Here is a 20,648-nt window from a genome sequence, read left to right on the forward strand (position 1 = left end):
AGTTAAACCATCTAATAACACAACTACTTCTACTTTTTGAGAACTCTTTGACTGCAACCCATCTCTACACCACTGCTAGTTATTCTACAAGACATCCCATTTGCAGATGCATGTGACAGTGAAGAGAAATCTGGTCTTTAGAAAGATGAAGTAGGATAAGAGTTTTTACAGGTAGCATGTTATGGAAAGCTTTTGGATAGGTAGAGAATATCAGACTTGTGTATTTGATAATATCTCAAACATTATTTGCTAAGTTGTTTGTTTTTATGGATTTCTTTGGTTTTACCCAGTGGAGCTTTCCAGACAAAGTTACTTGGTGATTTTTTGCTTTTGTGGCAGGTGATCCTAGCAATGGCAGATCAAACTGTATTAATAACTACAGATGCAAAGGTGACTATTTCCTTAATGTCTGTTTGTTTCTTTAAAGGGCTGGTCAAGATCCTGAAGGTAGCAAATGACTCTTAGGAGGATTCTAATGCAGATCAGTCTCGTGACCAAAGAGAGTTTTCCTTTCACATATGTTGCTGTAGTCTAGCTAAAGTTTCAAGTCAGGCATTCCAGTGCATGTTATCTGATATCCTCAAGCCTCCTCTATATGCTGCCCTTTGGAATCACAGCTTTTAAATTATATTTCATAATTCTAGGCTCCCTGCTCTCTCTGCTGCTCATCTGTGCTCTGCTGATACATGGACAGTATTTGTCTTTGAATATGCTCTTCCTCTTGGGTACACAGGTGGGAATGGTGAAGAGGATCAAAATGTTCTCCTTCAGAGATGCAGGCATTGCCATGGAACACATGGGAGCATGGTTGGAGAGTGGTCCATTATACATCTGCTGTCTTAGAAAGGGGCATATGGTAGCATAATTATTTATTTCCTTGATGTCCTTTCCAGGCCTAACACCAACAATAATCATGCAGAAGCATTGTATGGTATGACAAATATATCACCACATACAATGAAATAGTGTGAGATGCCGTGGGCTTTTTTGCCTGACACATTAATATGTTTTTCCTTCATGTTCTTAGAAATTTTTGTGTACTTCTGAATTTTTTTATTAATTTTTTTTTTTTTTTAATGTTATTATCTGCGTGTTAACATCTGACTGGAGATGAACCAAAACCAGCATTGTAAATGTGCTCTTTGAATCAGCACATCCAAGTTGTGTAACTGCTTCAGTAGTCCTTCTGCTACTGAGCTTTTGAAGGAACCCTGTGCTACAGATCAATCTTGATGTAGTAGCTACATCTGATCAGTAAATGCAAATGGGTGGCAGAAGTGCAGGACAGGACAGTTGAGAATATCAGTATTGAAGATATTTGAAGATATTGAAGATATTTGGTGTACCATTTGGTGCATCATGGAGGTTATTAGTTACCAGTAGCTATGCAGCTGACGTGACAGCATTGGATGGGGTTAGAAACAAACATGTCTTGTGAGCTGGAGAAAAAATGGCGTGTGGTGCTCTGGGGATGAGTATCTACAGGAGCCTGTCCCTCTGTGTTAATCTTTGTGGATTTATGGAGCCAGCTCTTGGTTGCGCTTGTGATTGACTCAACTCAGAAGATGCTTTTTAAAGTACCCAGACATTATAAAGCTTAAAAATTATTTGAAATTGAAGCCCATGCAACTTATGTGTAATAGGTGATTTGTCAAAAAGCACTTTTTACTGCATTTTAAAGGCAAAAAAAAGTGAAAATAAACTGCATTGTGTTAAGCTTGTCACTGACGAATCTTTGTTATGGATTGGAAATTGCTGCAAGAGTGAAGGAGGGAAAACAAATAGCAACAGCAGTGCATAATCAAAATAACAAAGAAATGTATACATGCATGCTTACATTTTTATTTCAAAAGCATTAACTAGTCAGGACTGTGGTCCTTCAAGAAAACTAAGCAATATTTTCAGAAGCCTATTAAAGCATAAAAGCAATATTTCTGTTTCAAGAAGGCATTAAATGGTGGTCTGGATATGGCTTACACTGTAAAGAAGCCTAAATGACATCTTCCTTTCTGACAGCTTTACCATAATGAAGGCAGATGAACTAAAAACTGAAGAACATTTGTTTTCCCTCATCTAGTGAGGTGTTGTGCAGACCTGCTCCTAGGACAGATCAATTTAATTTGGCTGGTTTGGGAAGTAGCGTCTTCTGTGCAGAATATTAAATGGAAAAAATAGTGAACATTTTCAGATCTCATAACTTCATATTCTAATTTAAAAAAACTCAAGTAATTGTGGACTGGACATAGTGCTTTTGCTTGTCAAGAAATTAAAAAAGTTACAATTATCTGCAAAAGCCTTTTTTGTTTTCCTCCAGAGGCATTTTTTCCACTACCTGGAATCTCCTGCAAATTTTAATGAGACCTGACCTGGTCTTTCTGTCCTGTATTAAGCATCCATCAACACAAATAACCAGACTAAAAAGTAATGGTGTTTTATTTAGTGAGGCTTGTATGTGATAAAATAGATGGGGGAATTGGCCTGTTAATGAAGCCTACACAGAGAAGTTTTCAAGGTCTGTTGTGAAAGACAAAGACACCACTGCAGTACCTACGGTGCAGGCGAGCGTTCTGCAGCAAGATAGATCTTGTTTGGGGTTTGGCCTCTTTGGTTGCAGGCTGGAAATTATTTTTCCTATTCCTGGATACTTTATGAGACGTCTTACATTTTCCTGTTCTATGTCAAGACAGAGCCAAGTCTTTGATCAGCACTTGGGGTGAAATCCAGGAGGGAGGCCCCAGCACCCAGGGCAGCACAGTGAGTAGCCCTGGGGGGACACGTCTGCCAGAGATGGGCAGCTCACCCAGACCAATCACAAATGTCATTTTTCTGTGTCCTCAGTGCATTCCCTGAGTATTGCTCTATTTCCTTTCCTAAAAAGGGAAAAGCTTTCTGTCACCCTAAATCTCCAGTAAATGCTATATTTTGAAAGATGTAAAACTGGAAAAGGGCAGTCAAACTTTAAGATAAGTCCCATTAAAAAAAAAGTTTCAGATTAAAGTGGACATCTTTCTACTCTGTTCTTTATCTGTGATAAAAGTTGTCAGCCTGCTCCTCAGGGATAAGCACTTCAGTTTTATTCTGTGCAATCAAATTGAATGGTCCTGGGAAAACCCTACTTTTTTAATTCCGAATACTTTTTAGATTGTTGAGTGTAAGTGAAATTAACAATTGTAAGTGACAGTTATAATAAATACCACATTCCACTACATAGTAATTTCCTGAGAATGTTTTAAATCAGTCCTGACATTTGAACAGTAGACCTGCTAAACTTTTATGTGTATGGCCAGTTCCTTTTGAATAGTGATTTTTACAAAGTGGGACATGTAATAAAACTTGAACATTTCTTAATACTCCAAATCTGAACATGAACGCACACACGTACACACACACGGACTGATTTGAAGTCTAATATTTTGTAGAAGACCTCAATTGTTAGAGCTTTAAAAAACATTGGACTGACTTTTTTTAGGGGGTGAGAAGTCAAAGACTCTTAATTTCCTTTGACCCTGCATTTCCTTTGAAAAGAAAACCACCCTGACAAGACAAAACAAAATATTTGTTTTCTGGATTGATTTCATTTCTGCATTTAAATACCAAATACTAACTCTGTCAGGGAATATGACTATGAAACCTCTGCAGACTTTACCACCTATTTCATTATCATGGTACCTTTAAATATCTATTTGTCTAAAATAAAAGCCCCTTGATTTCTGTTCTTTAATATGTTCAAAGTATTGTGTTTCATGCTTTTTTTAGGAGTTGGACTACAGTTTCCCTTGTGTGGCCTTTCTTTTAATTATACATACCTGTGGGAGCATTTCAAGGCAAATAACAGTGATACTTTATTTCTTTCTGTATTATTTATGTTTGCAGCAAGTTCCTTCACCACTCACCTACATGCTTCCTATCTTTAGTGTTGCTGGCTTCCTACAGAAAGTGCTTCCTTCATCTATAAAGACACCTCAGTAAACTTAGAAAGGTAGAGTCTTTCTTGGAATTGCACTGACAAAAAGGCCATGCCTGTTTTTAGAGTAGTCCAGCTGCTGGCACATCTGGGTAGCTTAGCTCCTCAGACTAGAGAGGAAGAAAGGGCCAGAGCAGCCCTCAGCTGAGCAGGGGCAATTGGAGGTATTGCGCTAAATAAACTCTTTCAAGGCTGTTGGCTCTGCAGTGATTACTTAATCCCATGTGGCAAAAGAGGAGAATCAAGAAGAAAATTGAATGAAGCAGTTACTGGGAAAATTAGCTCTCTTTAAAAACACAGAAGAACAGCAGAGGAGGTTCAAATGATATTTCTTTCATTTGCTTTATACAAGTGAGGGAGGCTGGAGAAAAAGAAGGCCCGCCTGTTATGTTAGGAAGTATTGAAACCCTTGATCTAGTCAATTGGTTTAAGTTCATTCAGACTGAAGAGCCTCACTGGAAAACTTTATGGAAGTATGAGGAATGCTGCTCTAGTGTGAAACTGAGGTACCAGGTATGGAAGAAATGAATTATGGAAGAATTAGTGGCTAAGCTAAACTTTAACAATTAATCTTGATTTTTTTTTTGTTTGTTTGTTTGTTGTGTGGGTTTGTTTTTTGTTTTTTTTTTTAATTTGGTTTGGTGTTGGTTGGTTCGTTGGTTGTTGTTTTTTGTTTTGTTTTTTTTAAGAGAGGCTAAATTGCAATGGATAAGGGGGAAAGTGATGTTTAGGGAAGAAGACTGAAAGTACTGGGAGCTGGACTATAGCAGGATCAGGCTGAATTGGGGAAGAGGCCAACAAATAGAAATGAGTATATTGCATTTCATCCATCCTGTAAAGCTATGAGCCTGAGCAATAACAGAAAGGAAGGGGAGCACCTGTGGGGTAAGGATGAAGCTTTTCCCTTACTGCTGAGTACTTGGTCTGGGTACCACCTCGGCCTGGTCCCTGCATGTGGCTAAGATGAGGGAGCATGGAGAGCAGCTGCCCGGCCTTTCTTTCTGTAGGTCACTTACTTTCTCAAGGGAAAATATTATGGAGGTTGATCTGACACTGAGGACTCGATAGAGATTTGGTAAATTAATAGATGAGGAAAACAAGGCATAATTTTGGTGGAATTCAGCTGTTAAATGCTTCTGCACATCTGAAAGCTTCTTTAGTCTGTGTTCCTACATGAACCCTGCCTATACGCAGGCTTCATATGAGTGAGTGTCAAGTTTTTAAGATGAAAAAACTACTTTTACTTTTTTTTTTTTTCTTCCTGCATGTATTTGCAAAGTAATGACTTATACAATGCAAAGTTCTCTGTGTTCCTGAAGATGGTGAATCTAGGAACAATTTTCTCCTTGTGGAAGACTGAGGTGTTGCCAAAAACTGCATACTGCCATCTCTGCTTATGAATCCCAGTTTCAAATCCCAGATGCTTTACATAATAAAGCCTAACTGGGCTGATTACCAAGAGGACTCAGTCATTCAGAAAAATAAAAGGGAAAAATCCCTTTGCTTCATGAAGGAAGAACTGGTGCCAAGAGGTGGTTGAAATGTTAAAAATGCATTTTCTGTTTGGATCTTTCATATCAACAGTCCTGTCTCCCTTTTCTTTCCTTTTTTATTTAGGGCTGGGGATCAGTATTGCTCTTGTGCAGTGGGTAGATGTGGAAGTTTTTTGTGAGACCTGTGAGAACCTAGATTATGAAAACCACATTAAGTGGGTCTCTTCCCACTCTGCAGGAGCCCAGCTTAGGTAAGTCTTTCTGGCTACATCTGAAGTCTCTTAGGACAGCGGTGGTGACATGGATGCCTATAGCTTCATTGCTTACGCAGTCTATAGAGTTTTGTGGTGTGTGATGTTGGGGCTGTCCAGAAAAGAGCGTGGCTGACTTGCCTGCCTGGTGCTGCCCATGTGGTGTTGCTGGAAAGCAGTATGGGATGTTTGGCACAGGATTCAGCTGTATAGGTATAACCATCCATGTGCTCTGCCCATTCCCTTACAGCAAATGATGTAGTAGGGCACATGCAAAGCAGCAGGGAAACTCGTGTTTTAATTTCTTATGGTTCTACTTCATATCTTATAAATAGCATTTTTTTCATTGTAGCTGCTCTCAGGCTTTTAGAGAAACTAAGCTCCTGTGAGTGAAAATGGAAGCCCTCTTGTGGGTTAATAATTGATTGAAAAACAAGAAACAGAGTTGCTTTAGGTGCTCAGTTTTCTGTGGGTGGAGGGGAGTTACAGGTGGAGTAAAGCAGCGATTTTTACAGGGGCTTCAGCTATTCAACATAATCCCAAAGGAGCTGGAAATGGAAAGGAAGTGTGGAAAGACTAAATTTGCAAATATGTTAAATTATTTAAAATAATCAAATTCGATGCTGAATGCAAACAGTTGGAGGATAAACTGGTGGCGCAAAGTAACTGAGCAGTAGAGTAGGTGAAATTAATTATTTGTACAGAGCGATACATAGGAGAAGAGACAACATTATTCCCTAAATTAGCTGTACCCTCGGTAAGAAACCTCAACCAATCGCGAGTATTTCCCTGAAAACAGCAGCAGCAGCTCAGTTAGCACTCAGTGTTGGTCCAAAAGGCAAAGAGAGCGTTACAAACCACTGAGAGGGAAACCGAGAACAACAAAATCCTTATGTCAGCGTGTAATCTCTGCTGTGCCTGCTTCTTCAGTACCATGTCCAGTTTTGTTCGCTTTGTTAGAGTAGAATTAGGGTACGCAGAGGCACGGCAAAGGCGGTCAGAGGTATGGGGTTGCTTTTGTACAAGTAGGAACTAATTAGTGTAGGAAATCTTCTCTCTGGAAAAAAGGCAGTTGGAGGGGACATAATATCACCTTCAGTGGAGGTCTGTATAGTCATGAATGGCTTGGAGAAGTGAATAGAGTGTGTTTATTTCCTCTTTCTTTTTTTGTTTGTTTTTTCTTTTCCTCCACTGCTTCACAAAAGGCAAACTGGGGCACCCAGAAAAATTTCAGGAAAGTAGTTTAAACAAAAGCACTTTTTCACATGGCACATCATTAATGTTTTTGAACTCATTGACGAATTATATTGTGGAGATTAAAGTAAAGTGAGCAGAGAAATCTTTAGGTGTATTGTTGCAAGTATCTTTTGCTCAGGCAAAATGCTTTATATGATTATATGTTAATGATTTAAGGTTACTGCTTTGGCTCCTCACACGAGGATAGTTGTATATTACTCTGGAACATTTTCAAAATAGCTACAGTTTCTTGAAAAACTAGGTAATGTTTTTTTGGCTGGAGCTGCCTGAAAATAAGAGGGATGTAATGTTGTGTTTGAACAGGCTTAGCTGGAGACCACAGCCAAAACCAGAGTGAAGCAGAGTACTGAAGGAAAAAAATGATGGTGGTGTGGCTTTCAAACCCAGTGGAAGTTTAGAAGAAAATCAATGCAAACCTGCAGACATCTGGTCAAATATTACATCCATGTAGCCTTGGAGGTTGATTAAATTCTGCAATACATTTACTTCTTGCAGTTTCACTGAAAGAAATGGGAGTATAGGCCATTTGACAAAAATGTTTTCTCTGCATTTTAAACACCTGAGGCAGAACTGAAAGGATGGGTGTTCATCAGATTTCTTTGTAAAAGCATTTTTACACAGTCCTATACTTAAGTATGAATCTGCTGCAGCATGGGCTTGCTGGGGCTACTGGAGATTTTTTGCTAGAGGTGATACATTAGCAGAAGTTAAAAATCATAATTCTAGAAGCAGCTTGAATTTTTCAGTAAAAATAATCACACTTTACATGAAAAATGAAAACATTTTCTATTGTGTTTACAGACTCTCAGGGCTAGAACTGAACATCAATCCTTTTATTCTCCAATTTTAATTTAGCTTGAGATGTGTGGGGATGAAAAGAAATATTTAACTGCCTAATATGATTTTTGTGGTGACCTGCAAAGGTGTGGGGCAGCAGGTACAAACTTCAAAGGAGCAAAAACTGCCGTAGCTCATTCCCAAGCTATACAGACACTCTTATTTTCAGAACTGTTTTGATTCCCCAGGTAGCTCATGGTAGGATACGAGTTTGAGTTTTGTTGCAAGAAGGCTGAGTTGGCTTCTCTTGTTAAGAGTGGATTTTTGTTAGTTTTATACTAACTTTCTTTATACTGACTCAAAGTTATTCATGAAACCATGGATGATGTAGTTAGAGTCTAGATTCAAACTGTCGGAGACCTTAATTCCACATTCTGTGGTTAAGTATATTGAAAACACTGTATCTCTGTTACCTTCAGTAGAAAAACTACACCCGAACTTGTTACTGTATTGCTCCAGACAAGGCTGCCTCATTTCTATGAATGAATATGATTAAAAATTTACATTATTAAAACAAACAAAAAATGAAACACCAAACCAACCGAACAAATACTTTTAGGTAAACTAACTTTCAGTCCAACAAACTGACATCTTTCACTTTGACACGCTGACATGTCTTGCATGTTTTGAATTTCTTTGAAGGTGCAAAAAGTGTTTGGAAGTGTAGAAAGAATATATAAAGTGGTGGTGGTTGTATAACTGAGCTTTAACTAGCATATTATGAGTTCCCCATTCATTTTGCACAAGTGTAAATAGGTGTTTTGTATGTGATCCTGAAGGTTGACTGGCTGATCTGATAAAATTCATCAGTACTATTATATCTTTATATCTTGCTTTTCATTTGTTATTTCACTGAGAAGATGCCATGAAAAGATGGACCTTGCCATATGTGGGAAGCTTAAGCAGTTTGCTGATTCTCCAAGGAAAATATGAAATCGCTACTGAATTGAGGCAGGACATTCAAGGAAAGTTGGGATTGAACTAGCATCTTCTATTTCAGTAGATGCTTATGAATGAATATGTCTCCTGCACTTCTTGCTTCACCAGGAAACAGTGTAATCTTACAAGTGAACTGTGCTGTTGTGCGTACGCTAAAATCTCTTGGGCCTTCAACTTGCTGCAGTCAACAAGGCCATTGACTTCCTGACATCTGGATCTTCTCCCTGGGCTGTCTGTGGACATGGGGTTCTGTCCCCATCCTTTGTTTCAAAACAAGACTCTGCCATCCCTGGAGACGTTCCAGGCCAGGCTGGATGGGGTTTTGAGCAACCTGCTCATTGTGGGGGAGGTTGGACCAGATGGCCTTTGAAGGTCACTTCCAACCCAAACTATTCCATAATTCTATGATTCTATCCATATGAACCTGTGGACTTGCACACCTTTTCTAGTTGGTTCACTCCTGGTTCACCACCTGAATATCCAGAGCCTGACCTGCAATCTTAAATATACAAAATACTTTTTTTGCAGATGAAGTTCCTATAGATGCTGTATTTTTATGGCAATACTTTGTTATGCAAAAGCTTGACTGGAGACTTAATTTTTCATTTCTATTAATATAGAAATTGAAATATACATGACTTCAGTCATATATAATAGATAGAGCTGCTGTAGGTCTATCACACTTGGAGTGGAAATGACGTGGGACTTCTACAAATGAATACTGAAATATGATCTCAATTTTATTGACAGAGGAAGCTCAGCTAGATTAATGGGTTCTCTTAAATAACTTTTTTTTATTTCCTTTATTTTATTTATGGCCTCCCTAGTGTTATTGAACAGGTCATCATAGGTATCCATATATTTTCCTAGGAAAAACTGCTGCTTTTTGCCTGCTGTGTGTAATCTGTAGAAAAAAATCTTCACCCTAATTAATACAGCACAGTCCTTTTAAGCCATAGGTAACCATATCTTTAATGGCTAAGATATAAGAGGACATAACTAAAAAGAATATGGTGATTAAAAGACTGAGAGAATTCAGCTGACCATCAGCAAAAACATGCCAATAATGAGATTTAGTAGGTATTGAGATAGTCTTGAAAAACCATTAAAAGCTGCATAGTTTGATACTTGTGAAACAGGCTGTGTAAAAGCACTGAAAATCAATTATAAGGAGCAGCTGTTCAGAAAGGTATTTCAGTTTTGTAGGAATTTTCTATATCCTTAAAAGTTTTCCAGTGGTGCTGTACCCTCTATAGCGAATGGAAGTTCCCTGGCTATCAGCCTTGCTTTTCTTAGTTACCTTCTACAGCAGTTCTCTTGCCTATACCCCGTCCACGTTGGGGGGGTCTGCAGGTCCCGACTTTAAAACCTGTGTGCCTAAGGGAAAGGGAAATAGAGTTACAGAGACTGCTGTGGCACAACATTTAAGTAGTCAAGCTCTTCCAAGCAGTCCGGAACGTGGCTGTGGTTATCTCAGTGTTTAAAGGAAATTTGAAGTCCTCAGGTTTCAAAAATGACCATTTCAAACAGCATGTGAAGGCACCTTGCGGGCTGGTGAGAGCAGAGCAGCTTTGGTGTTCTCGGAGGGAAGGCGTTTTCCTCCACGGCTGCCCACCCTGCAACAAACTGGCGAGGAAGCAGAAGGGAGCCCAGGAGCCAGGCTTCAGGGCAACCTGAGGGTGATGGGGCTTCCTGCGAGCCCCAAATCCTCGCCCAGCGCTCCCCGATCGCTCCCCGCGCTGTCGGTTCAGCGCAGCCCTCCCGGGCACTCGCTGCAGGCTGGGAAGAGACCGGTGGTACGTGGGCTAATCAACGCTTCGCTGTAAATTCTGCCATTCGAGGACTCCACTGCGGGCAAACCCAGACGCAGAGGAGGGGAGAGAAGTTTGAAGCCGTCCTGCTGTCATTAACATTCACGGCTCTGGCTTCCAGCAGCGCCCGCCTCAGCCAGGCGCTGCCAGGAGGGAACGTGCGCTCCTGCCTCCCTTTGTGCCGAGGCGGGGGGGGGGGGATTGAAATGCAGGGCTGCCAAGCACTGCTGTAGCGCTCTGCTTTGGGTTGGTTTCCTTTTTTTTTCCGACCCCCCCCTCCCTGCATTCTTGGAGCAGGGGGAGCATGTTTGCTTTGGATTCTTTTTGTTTTATCAGAGAATGAGGTGCTGGCTGAAAACTGAAGAAATGGCCCTAGAAGAACTGATGCAAAGATTAAATGCGGTTTCCCAGTGTGCGGGTAGGAGGAGCTGCTGGTCTTAAATAATGTGTTGTGTGGATGCTATTAGTGATTTTGTAGGGTTTGCAGAAAATCCTGGTAATCTGACTAGCATTCTTTATGCATGCTCACATTAATAGGAGAGAAAACGTTAAGAGCTTTTGTCACCAGGTTAAACTTTTGTTTATATTAATGCTGATTAACATTTTTAGTGCTTAGATATTAATGAGGCAAGCTTGAGAAGATCCTCTTGAATAGTTTCGGGTAGCTGCTAGCCTAGTCAAATACTCTAAATGGGTCTTGGATTCCTTTTTTAGCTCAGACTCAGCTGTAGCTAAGAGGTAGGGGGAATTACAGATTTGTGTAGGGGAACGGGTCTAATAGGAAGCAGTGAAAAGCCTGGATAACTCTAAAGCACTGCAGTCGGTATTTTGGGTGGGTCTAAATTGCACTTTCATGAGAATGAAGTGTTGAATGCATTAATCGTGGGAAATGTAGGTTTACATCTGTATGGATTAAAAATTGCAACAGTTCTACTAAAATGGTTTTAGCATTGTAGAAAGATTCTTAAGGTTTCTGAGGGATTTTCTTGTTTTCTTGAAAATGTGAATGTTAATGGGTTCAAAACTGGAACTAACAGCAGTGTACAATAAGGTGATCTGTAATTAGATCTAAGAGTGTTTTCCTGTGTGTTGCTTATGCGGAAATGTAAAATATCTCAGAATTAAAAGTTACCTGGAAAACGATGTGGTATTTGCATCCTTTGAAACTGTTTCTTTTGCCCTTTATTCTTAGTCTGCTGACAGATGTCAGAAGTCTTGCACCTTCTTGTCATTTGAGGCAAACCAGTGGTTTGCTGATACAGAATATTTAAGGTATTATTCATTGCAGTATCAAAACTTGGATTTTATCTTCCCGTTTCCCTGGTCCTCTGCTTCCTAAGGGTGACTTTTTTAGCTTTTTCAATTTCTATGTGTTAAAAGGAGATAATTAGCAAGATGGCTGAAGCTGTAGTCCAATGAACAGATAGATTAAAAGACAAATGTGGAATGAACAGATTAGCTGCATCAGTTTTCATGCATAGGGGAAGTAGGTATTTTACCTTTTTATTAATATATTGGGGGGGAAGCAAGACTTAGTATGATGACAACAACCATTAAATTACAAGTGAAGGTCACCATACGATTTTCTCTTCGTTTTTCCTATGTACTTTTCCCCTGATAATCATCCTCCCGTTTTCAAAACACGTCTTTATTAAATGTTTGAGTATTTATTGTGTTGCCTATTTTGATTTTTCTGAATATTTAAATGAGAAGAAAGCCAGCCTAATATTTGCTAGGGCATACTGTGTTTTGCAGTTTAAGAACTCTCATATTTTCCACTCTCTTAAAATCGTTGCTGTAGTTTTTATGAGGCAAGATAAGGCATGGTAGAATTGGCTGGGAATATGGGAGCCTTTTCTTCTTGATTTGCAGTCGAAGAAGCCTCCAGCCTAGCAGCAGGCTCACTGGTTTGCCTGTGTCATAGCCCATCGCCCAGCTGTGTAGATGCAGGTACACTGTGACCTTCATGTAGCCACTAGTGGCTCCCAGTGCTGTTTTGATGCTTGCCAGCAGGCTCTGGTTGTGTGCTGATATTTAGCTTGTTAAACTTGCATATTTTTCAAAAAAAGCAGCTGTTACTTCACTGCCAATTTCATGTTCATGGGGTTTGGCTGGTTCCTTTCCTCCCCCTTCTCTTTCTGCCTCGCTGTAATCCCTATGTGGGTATTCCCAAGCCAAAGGCACCTCTTGTCTACAGCTAGTGGTTGTATTTGTAGGTAACTGTTTCAGTTTTACTTTTTCCTTCCCTGCCCCCCCATTTCTTTTTCATTTTTTTCTTTTCAGGTTCCCTAGACTGTTGCTGTCCCATTCTTGGGCTATACTCTGTCCTTGGGTCAAATTATGTACTGTCTGGCTTCACAGCTGTCTTTCTGTTGACTCTGAAACCTTTTTGTAAGCAGAGATTTCCTGAACAGCCTGAGATCGCGTGCAGGATTTTTCCAAGCCCATTTTTCAATAGCTCCCTGCTCAGGAGTAATTGAAATGCAAAGGTTCCCCTGGCTGCCCCATAGTGCAGCCATCCACCTTCAGGCATCAAGGGATTTTCTCCTTTGTAGGACTCGAGGAAGAAGATTATTCCTCTTCCTTTGCTTGTTTTTCTGAGCCGGCAGGCTGAGATTCATCCCAGGTAGTTTTAGGCATGTAAATCAGAAGATGAATTCCCCTGAAATCCATGTGCACTGAAAAGATAGATGTGGGCACATTCAGAGGGGAAGTACTTCCCTCTGCTGAGCTGTGGGGGAAGCCTGGCATAGCTCAGCTCCTAACCTAACATTTCCCCATGGGCTAAACCTAGATATAGTTAATCTGTGTTTCTCTGTAATCATTTGCTGTTCCACCACAAGAGCCTTTCTGCCTCTGGCTGCTTTCCCGTTACTAGGTCCCCTGGGTCAGTCTGGTGCTGGCACCACAGCCTTTTTGAGCTACTCGCCCCTCACAGCCACACCAGCACTTTTCTCAGCTGTCCTGCTCCCACTGCTCTGGCTAGACTCAGATTTGACTCCTAGCCCCCATGGTATTAATAAACTACTGACCTCCCAGTCCTTACTCTCTCATGAACATGATCCTTTCACAGGATCCCCTGCGTGCATTCCTCTGCTACATTTTATGAATCTGGACAGCTTTCTCTGGAAAAGCTTTGATTCTTTCTCATCTTGCTCATCTTTGCTTTATCTTCCAACGCCTTGCAGATACATTATCTTCTGCTTCTGGACATATTTAGCTCCTTAAGATCGTGAAGATCATGCCCTTTAGTTTAACACTATCATCCTCTTCCTATTCCTTCTCTGACTTCTGCTCCACAGTTCAAAATAACCTTGTACCCTGCCTTTTTCCAATAACTAGAAAGGTTGCTCCCATGGCATCTTCCTTTGTTTTTTCCCCACATTTGCTCCTCAGTCCTCCCGGTCACTTCCCTTCTATCAAATGGTCTCCTGGACTTAGATGACTGAACTATTGCTTTCCCTGTTTTCATATAAATCCTTAAAACAAGGCAGAAGTGATTTTAAAAAAAATATATAATCTCTATTTCTACATAAGTTGTTTTTTCTTTTAATTAGAATTCCAATCCACCCACCCCCCCAAACTGTGAAATGATTATTGATAGTAAAAAAAAAAATACAATCCTGGCTTTGCCTATGTTTATTTTTTTGATAGATAATTGCATCATTTGTGTTCATTTGGCCATAGTTTTTACTTTTCTTCCTCTTTCTCAGTTCTGTTGCTGTGTTAAATTAGAGCCTCTTCCACAAATTGTTGGGGATGAGCAGAACTTCCCCTTCATGTGGAACAGGTTGAAGCCCCAAGTAAGAAACATTTCTGATCCAGGACCTCGTACGTTTTCCATATCACTGTCTGTCGTGGGTTTTCTGCTTAGGATAGAATTTTCTCTGTCTGATACAGAAACAACATTAAGGCACTAGCTCTTTCTGTCAGTCACTACTCGCATTTGTATTGGCAATGAGCTTGGAAGCCTCACAGTGCTAGTGTTGTCTAATTCATGTAAACAGGCAATAGAAATCTGACATTCCCAGCCTTAATCCTGTGGCAGCCCCACTAATGGTTTCTTTCCACCTTGGAAAGGTGCCACTATTACAGCTACCATCTGTTTCCTCTCCTCAAACAAAATTTTAGCACTCTGCAAAAAGAAGAAACATCTGCAAATCGAAGAAGATCAACATGTACGTAGTTCTTTAGTAAATATGTATGCGGTGCTAATATTTTATGTACAGGCAACAACACTTGGTTATTTCAGCTTCAGTCAGTTTTCAGTAGCTCCAGATTTTCTGTCATATTCACAGTTTAGACCAAAACTTTACACTTCACTTCCTTGGCTTTGTCTTCTTGACAGGCAGAACTTTCGAATTTCTGAAGGCTCGCTCACCTGTCTTGACAAATTAGGAGCAGATGCAGGAGAAGTGGACTCACATACCCCCTCCAAGTGCCCAGCATTACTGGCAGGAGCAGGCTCACTGCACAGAGCAATGGGGACACCCTCGGGCACACTGAACGGATGTTATTAAGTTGTGGGCAGCTGGAAGGACATGTTCTGCATGTCCTCCCTATTCCTACTCCCTTGCAAGCTTGCCTGCTCTTCCTTACCCCTGTAGCATCTGTCCTTGATTCACTTGATTTTCAAGTTTGGGAACCCCAAAAAATCTTTCTGTGTGTAGCAGAGTGCTCTGTGTGGGTGTGTGAATTTGGCAGGCAGGTCTGAGCGCAAAGGGCCTTAAATTAATACTTGGCAGCTTTGTCAGCTTTCTACATAGCTGGCAGAGTTGAAGAGGAGTAGTTAAGAGCTCTGAAATCTGCAGGTTGTTAACACATCCTCTGCACCCAGGTGGCATTTAATGGTCCTGGGGGAGGACTCTGCCTGGTAGTAGCTTGCTGATCCTTCACTGCAGATTTCCTGCCCCAATGTTGAGCTTAACCATGAAAGATGCCTCTGATTTCCCAGGCCAGAGAGTACAGAGCAGGCATGCTTTTCCTGTCATGAGGTTTAAAATGCCAAGACTTGAAGGGTGGGAGCTGCAAACAGATCCATTTAAGCAATTAGGAGTGCATTGCTCATGTTTTCTATGAGCACGTGCTGTTACAGCTTCTGCGTGCATCTTCTTGGCATCTGTTTCTTTGTATGTTCTATGTTGTATGTTTTGTTTTACAACAAAAATGGCTGGATCTAGTGAAACTGATGGGAGTAAGGTTCTGAGATGGCAGCCATCTTGTCCTTATTAAAGAGAGCTGCCTTTGGGTACTCCGAGGAAAACTATTTGTGGTTAGTAGGTCAAGAGAGGTTCTCCTTCCTCTCTACTCTGCTGTGGTGAGACCACATCTGGAATATTGTGTCCAGTTCTGGGCTCCTTAGTTCAAGAAGAACAGGGAACTGCTGGAGAGAGTCCAGCATAGGGCAACCAAGATGATAAAGGGAGTCGAGCATCTCCCTTATGAGGAAAGGCTGAGGGAGCTGGGTCTCTTAATTTGGAGAAGAAGAGACTGAGGGGTGACCTTATTAATGTTTACAAATATACAAAGGGTGAGTGTCATGAGGATGGAGCCAGGCTCTTCTCAGTGACAAACAATGGTAGGACAAGGGGTAATGGGTTTAAGCTGGAACATAAGAGGTTCCACTTAAACTTGAGAAGAAATTTCTTCTCAGTGAAGGGTGCCAGAGCACTGGAACAGGCTGCCCAGGGAAGTTGTGGAGTCTCCTACTCTGGAGACATTCAAAATCCACCTGGACACGTTCCTATGTAGCCTCATCTAGGTGTTCCTGCTCTGGCAGGGGGATTGGACTAGATGATCTTTCAAGGTCCCTTCCAATCCCTAGCATTATGTGATTCTATGATTCTATTTTGCTTAACACTGAGTTTGATTAAATTTTATTTTTAATCAAACTATTGTTGCTTAAAAATTGTGTGTCAACGCACTTCAGCTCAGTAAGTGGTGGGTTTGTTTGTGTTTGTTTGGGTTTTTTGGGGTTTTTTTGTTAGCACACAACGAAAAACAAAAAAGAAAATGGCCACTTTATATCCATGTGCACTTCTTTTTGAGACTGTTTGTCAACAATAATGACCTCTCATATCAGATCATCTATCCCAGTCTTTCACTGGTTTTAATTGCAGTTGCTGCACTGCAGTGGGAAAGTCGCAGTCTGTGTGGATATCTTTCAACAGACAAACAGGAAGGAGATGGGGCAAAATAGGCGTTAAGCAGTAAGTGATGGCACATGTAGAGTGGCTTTTCAGAGGATTGCATGATGCATAATTGTCAGTTTTCTGTTCAGTCTATTGGCTTTGAGTATATATACTTAAAGCTTACAGAGCCAGGAAAGCCCTGCCTGGACTTCTATACTCAGTGATATGAAAGAAGAAAAAAACCCTATTACTTTGATGCATTTTTATTATCAGAGTGACTCAGAATACTTTCTTGGCAAGAGTGCCTGGCACGCTGCCTGCCACGCTTGCAACCACAGAGCGCCAAGCTGCAAGATTACCCTGTGCATATCAAGTAACAGGGAACTTCTGCAGAACAGGGACAGCCCAGTGCCTGGACAAGGGTGTGATATGTAACACAGGCTGCGTTGTCGTCAAGGTGTTTGCTCTAAGCTGACGTGTCGAGGAAAGCCAGGGAGGAGGAGGTGTTTGGGTCACTCAGCTTTTCCTTTAATGAAGGAGGTCAAGAGAGTTACTTGCTATTAATAATTTGTTGTTTCTGACTCAGCCCAACACCTTCTTAAGGTTTTCAGTATCTGAAGCGGTGTACTTCAGGCCAGAAGTTTGAGCCTGCTGTTTTACAATATCTGGCAAAACCACTAATTTTTTTTTCCGTTTCTTTTGTCCTATTCAATAGCAGCCAGATATGCTTTTATTTCAGACAGAAAGAACATCATCTTGGATGCTTTTCTATGAATTAATCACTTGTATGTCTCTTGAGATAAGCCTGTAATACTATGTCAGCCATTTTGACCTCACTTTAAATCCTCCAATTATCCCAATAGCTGCATAGCTTGAGCATGAGCCACTTGGAATGCAGGCATCGTGATTGAGGCAAACTGTCTGGTTGTCCAGGCTTTAACATTGCCCTTAACACCAGTGTGGGTACAGCCAGCTCAAGCCTTGTGGAACAGTTTGGGTAAGTACACAGTCCTGGGTATAGGTACAGACGGGATCATCATCTTGGAGTTTGACTTACTGCACAGTCTGGGTAGTTTCAGATAATAGACCCCTTGCTTAAAGCAATCTTGGATACTAGTTATATCTTCAGTCTGTCTCTGCTGGTCTTCTTGTGACTTTTGAGTTTTTGCACTAATGCTTTGAATTTCTTGATGACTGACGGGAAGTGCTATATGAGTTGTGGTGCACCAGGGGTATGGAGCTGACCATCAAGCTTTCCATGTGGCTTCCTGGAGCAATGGGAAGTCATGTAGTGAATCCTGTGCTGTGGTGGAGACATGTTAAACTTGGTCACTCAAAAGGTGTAATTGGCTGTGAGTTTCAGCAAGAGAGTAAGCTGAAATGGAGAAGCCTTGTGATATGCATCCCCAAACGTTTCTGTCTTCATGTGAAGACTGATGTTTGAGCTTGGGAGGAGCTGGTGTGACAGGGCCTTAGGCGGCTGAATCCCTTTGAGGACACAAGGGTTGACGGCTTCCTAGCAGAATGTGGTGCTCAAACTGTGGCAAGCTGATAAAGCACCATGCAGCGTGGTGCTGCCTGGTTTTGAGGTTGTTGGCATGTAGTGCTGCTCAGCAGCAGTCTGACTTCTTAACATTGACAATCTGGACAAAGAAGTATTTGGCGAATTGAGAACCATGCTGCTGTATGGCAGGTAGGTTCTTGCTTTCAACCTGCACTTTTACTTCAGAGTGTAAGCACTGCTCCTCTTCATGTGCTTGAGATATTTGCTAAGTGCCAGTCTTACTAAAAGGCTTTCCTGTCTTCAGCACTTCATGTAGCAGGCTGAAAATTTGCACCAAGAAGCGACCATCCTAGTTCTTTTATAGACCTAATTCTTGTTGAGCCAGAAATGTATCTTCCTTTTATTTTGACTCCTGCCTTGTAGCCTGATAAATTTAAAGAGAAGATAGCTTTGCATATGAGTCAACAGGATAACCGATACAAACAGAAAATAATGAGAATACACATAGCTGATTTTAAAAATGACTCTTCAGGCTACAAGTTTCATTATGAAAAATATCAAACAATGAATTACAGTCTTTCTGTAAAGGGTTTTGTGTCTGGCTTCTACGCTGGGCAAAGTGCTTTATTTTGATCAGTATTTTGTCCTGGGCTTCTGGTTGTCACTCCATGTTACCCTGTGTTACTTACCCGGTTGGTCGAGTTTGCCTCATGTCACATGCCTGAGTTTTAACAGCAGCTTTGCATACCCAGCCTTGCATCAGCTTTTGGCCCGTGGAGTGCACTAAACAGGCTGGTGTGTTGCGTGACTCATGTTTCCTCTTTCCGTGTTTACCTGACTTGTGTTACTACAGACATGACACCTCCCGAAACAACTGCTGTGGAAAGGCCCTGCCAAACTTTAATGTTTCCTGCTGCTCTGTATCCTGCTGCCACAGAGTATCTGTAATTGAATTGATTATTCCCTGTTTGCATTATCTCAGTGTTTTCAGTTTTTGGATTTATTGCAGTGAAGGAGGAGAGAATCATTTGGCGAATTTATGTGGAGAGATGAAAACTAAGAGTGGGTTTGTCTGATTCCCAGGCTGCCTCTGAGAAGTGCCTGAACTCTCAGGCAGGCTCCTGCTGTGCGGCCAGGCAAAACTTAACCAACTTATCCCCTCTTGCTCCCATATGCCGTGCGCTTCTCTCTCCAAACACGGCGTAGTTTCGCTGTGTTTTGTTTTCAGCTTCCAGCTGAGTCTGTAACTTGGTTGTTATTACCCAGTGGATTTATTATAATAAAGGCAGCTTGATACTTTCTTTCCTTAGCATTTCACTTTTTTCGCACAAATTTTACTCAGACCTTCAGCACGTTTTTAATGACAAAGTACACTTATATAAAATGGTCTTTTCTTGTAAAAATACTTCAGAACAAAATAAAAGCTCCCACATGAATGTTCAATGTAACAAGCAAAGCAGAGAAAAAAAACACATTTATGTTTGAGGGAGGGATTTTCTTTGAGGACTGTGAACAGTGGAAGAGAAGGAGAAAGACAGGGTAAGGAAGCAAAAACCGGCTGTGTTTGTGCAGCTTGGATGAGAACAGAAGGCAGAAATAAGGATGTATAAGAAGATTTTCTGGATATTTTGCTCACAGATAGTCATTTAGTTGGACATGAACCTGGGGCTCCCATAACACAGTATCCAAAACACAATAGCTTTATGTTTAATAGTTATGATGGAATATGACCTACATACACAGAATCACGAGATGGATGGAAATTCATCATCATTACTTAATTCGTGCCTCAGTAGATGGGAGACTCTTATGAGACAGCTCCAGTCTGCTTAGGACCTACACATTTGCGGTGATCCTGGCACAGCTGTTTTTTTCGAGGACAGCCACAGTCAAAAGTCCCCTTTCTGGGTTCTGTGCAAAGGCTGCTGAGGCTGCAAGTGGCCTGTGGGATGTGCTTGGGAGTTCTGATACTAGAGATTTGAAGGTAAAGAGAGGCAAAGAATGAGCGCATTGGAAAGAGCAGGAGGCAGCCACTGAAGTTGTTCATGGTGATCAAAATGGTGTCAGCAGCTTACAGAAAAGAAAAAGGTCTTTTCCGTGTCATCCAAATCACTTTTGAAGTAACTTACAAAGTAAAGGTAAGGAAAAAATACAAACCAACACATAGCATTCTGAGCTTTCTAATTGTATCCTTTCTTAATTTCCACCTTCTAAGTCTCTTCAGTGTTTCTTACCTTCAGCTCATGCCATACTTGCTCTTCAAGGTCATTGCAATCTGCTGCTGACTTTGGAGGCATCATGATTTCACCGTCAGTTCCTTTGAAAACAGTATACCTGAATTGATTTGAGAGCACACAGCCTGAAGCAGGAGAGGATTATTAATAGAAGCAGTTTCTTTCTGTTGTTGCATGAAGACAGAAAATGAGTTATTGCAGTGTGGCAGGTGGAGGGGTTTTTCAAA

General features: G+C 41.0%; 1 protein-coding gene across 17 annotated transcripts in view; it reads left to right on the plus strand.

Annotated features, from left to right (window-relative positions):
* Positions 1–20,648, plus strand: part of MCF2L (MCF.2 cell line derived transforming sequence like) — a 163,906-nt gene that overhangs the window by 23,782 nt on the left and 119,476 nt on the right. Inside the window, exons 1-2 of one of the 17 annotated variants that reach the window (XM_065059018.1) lie at positions 10,726–10,798; positions 10,889–10,970. The exons of 13 other annotated variants lie outside the window; for them this stretch is intronic. In XM_065059018.1, coding sequence (XP_064915090.1) covers positions 10,892–10,970 — 79 coding nt within the window. In that variant the 5' untranslated portion in view covers positions 10,726–10,798; positions 10,889–10,891. Of the gene's footprint in view, positions 1–5,687; positions 5,709–10,725; positions 10,971–20,648 lie in introns of those variants that run through there. 3 more of the 17 variants (XM_065059009.1, XM_065058886.1, XM_065058881.1) reach the window with 3 other exon arrangements.

Source organism: Columba livia, chromosome 1 (assembly GCF_036013475.1).
Source record: "Columba livia isolate bColLiv1 breed racing homer chromosome 1, bColLiv1.pat.W.v2, whole genome shotgun sequence".
Lineage (NCBI taxonomy): Eukaryota > Metazoa > Chordata > Aves > Columbiformes > Columbidae > Columba > Columba livia.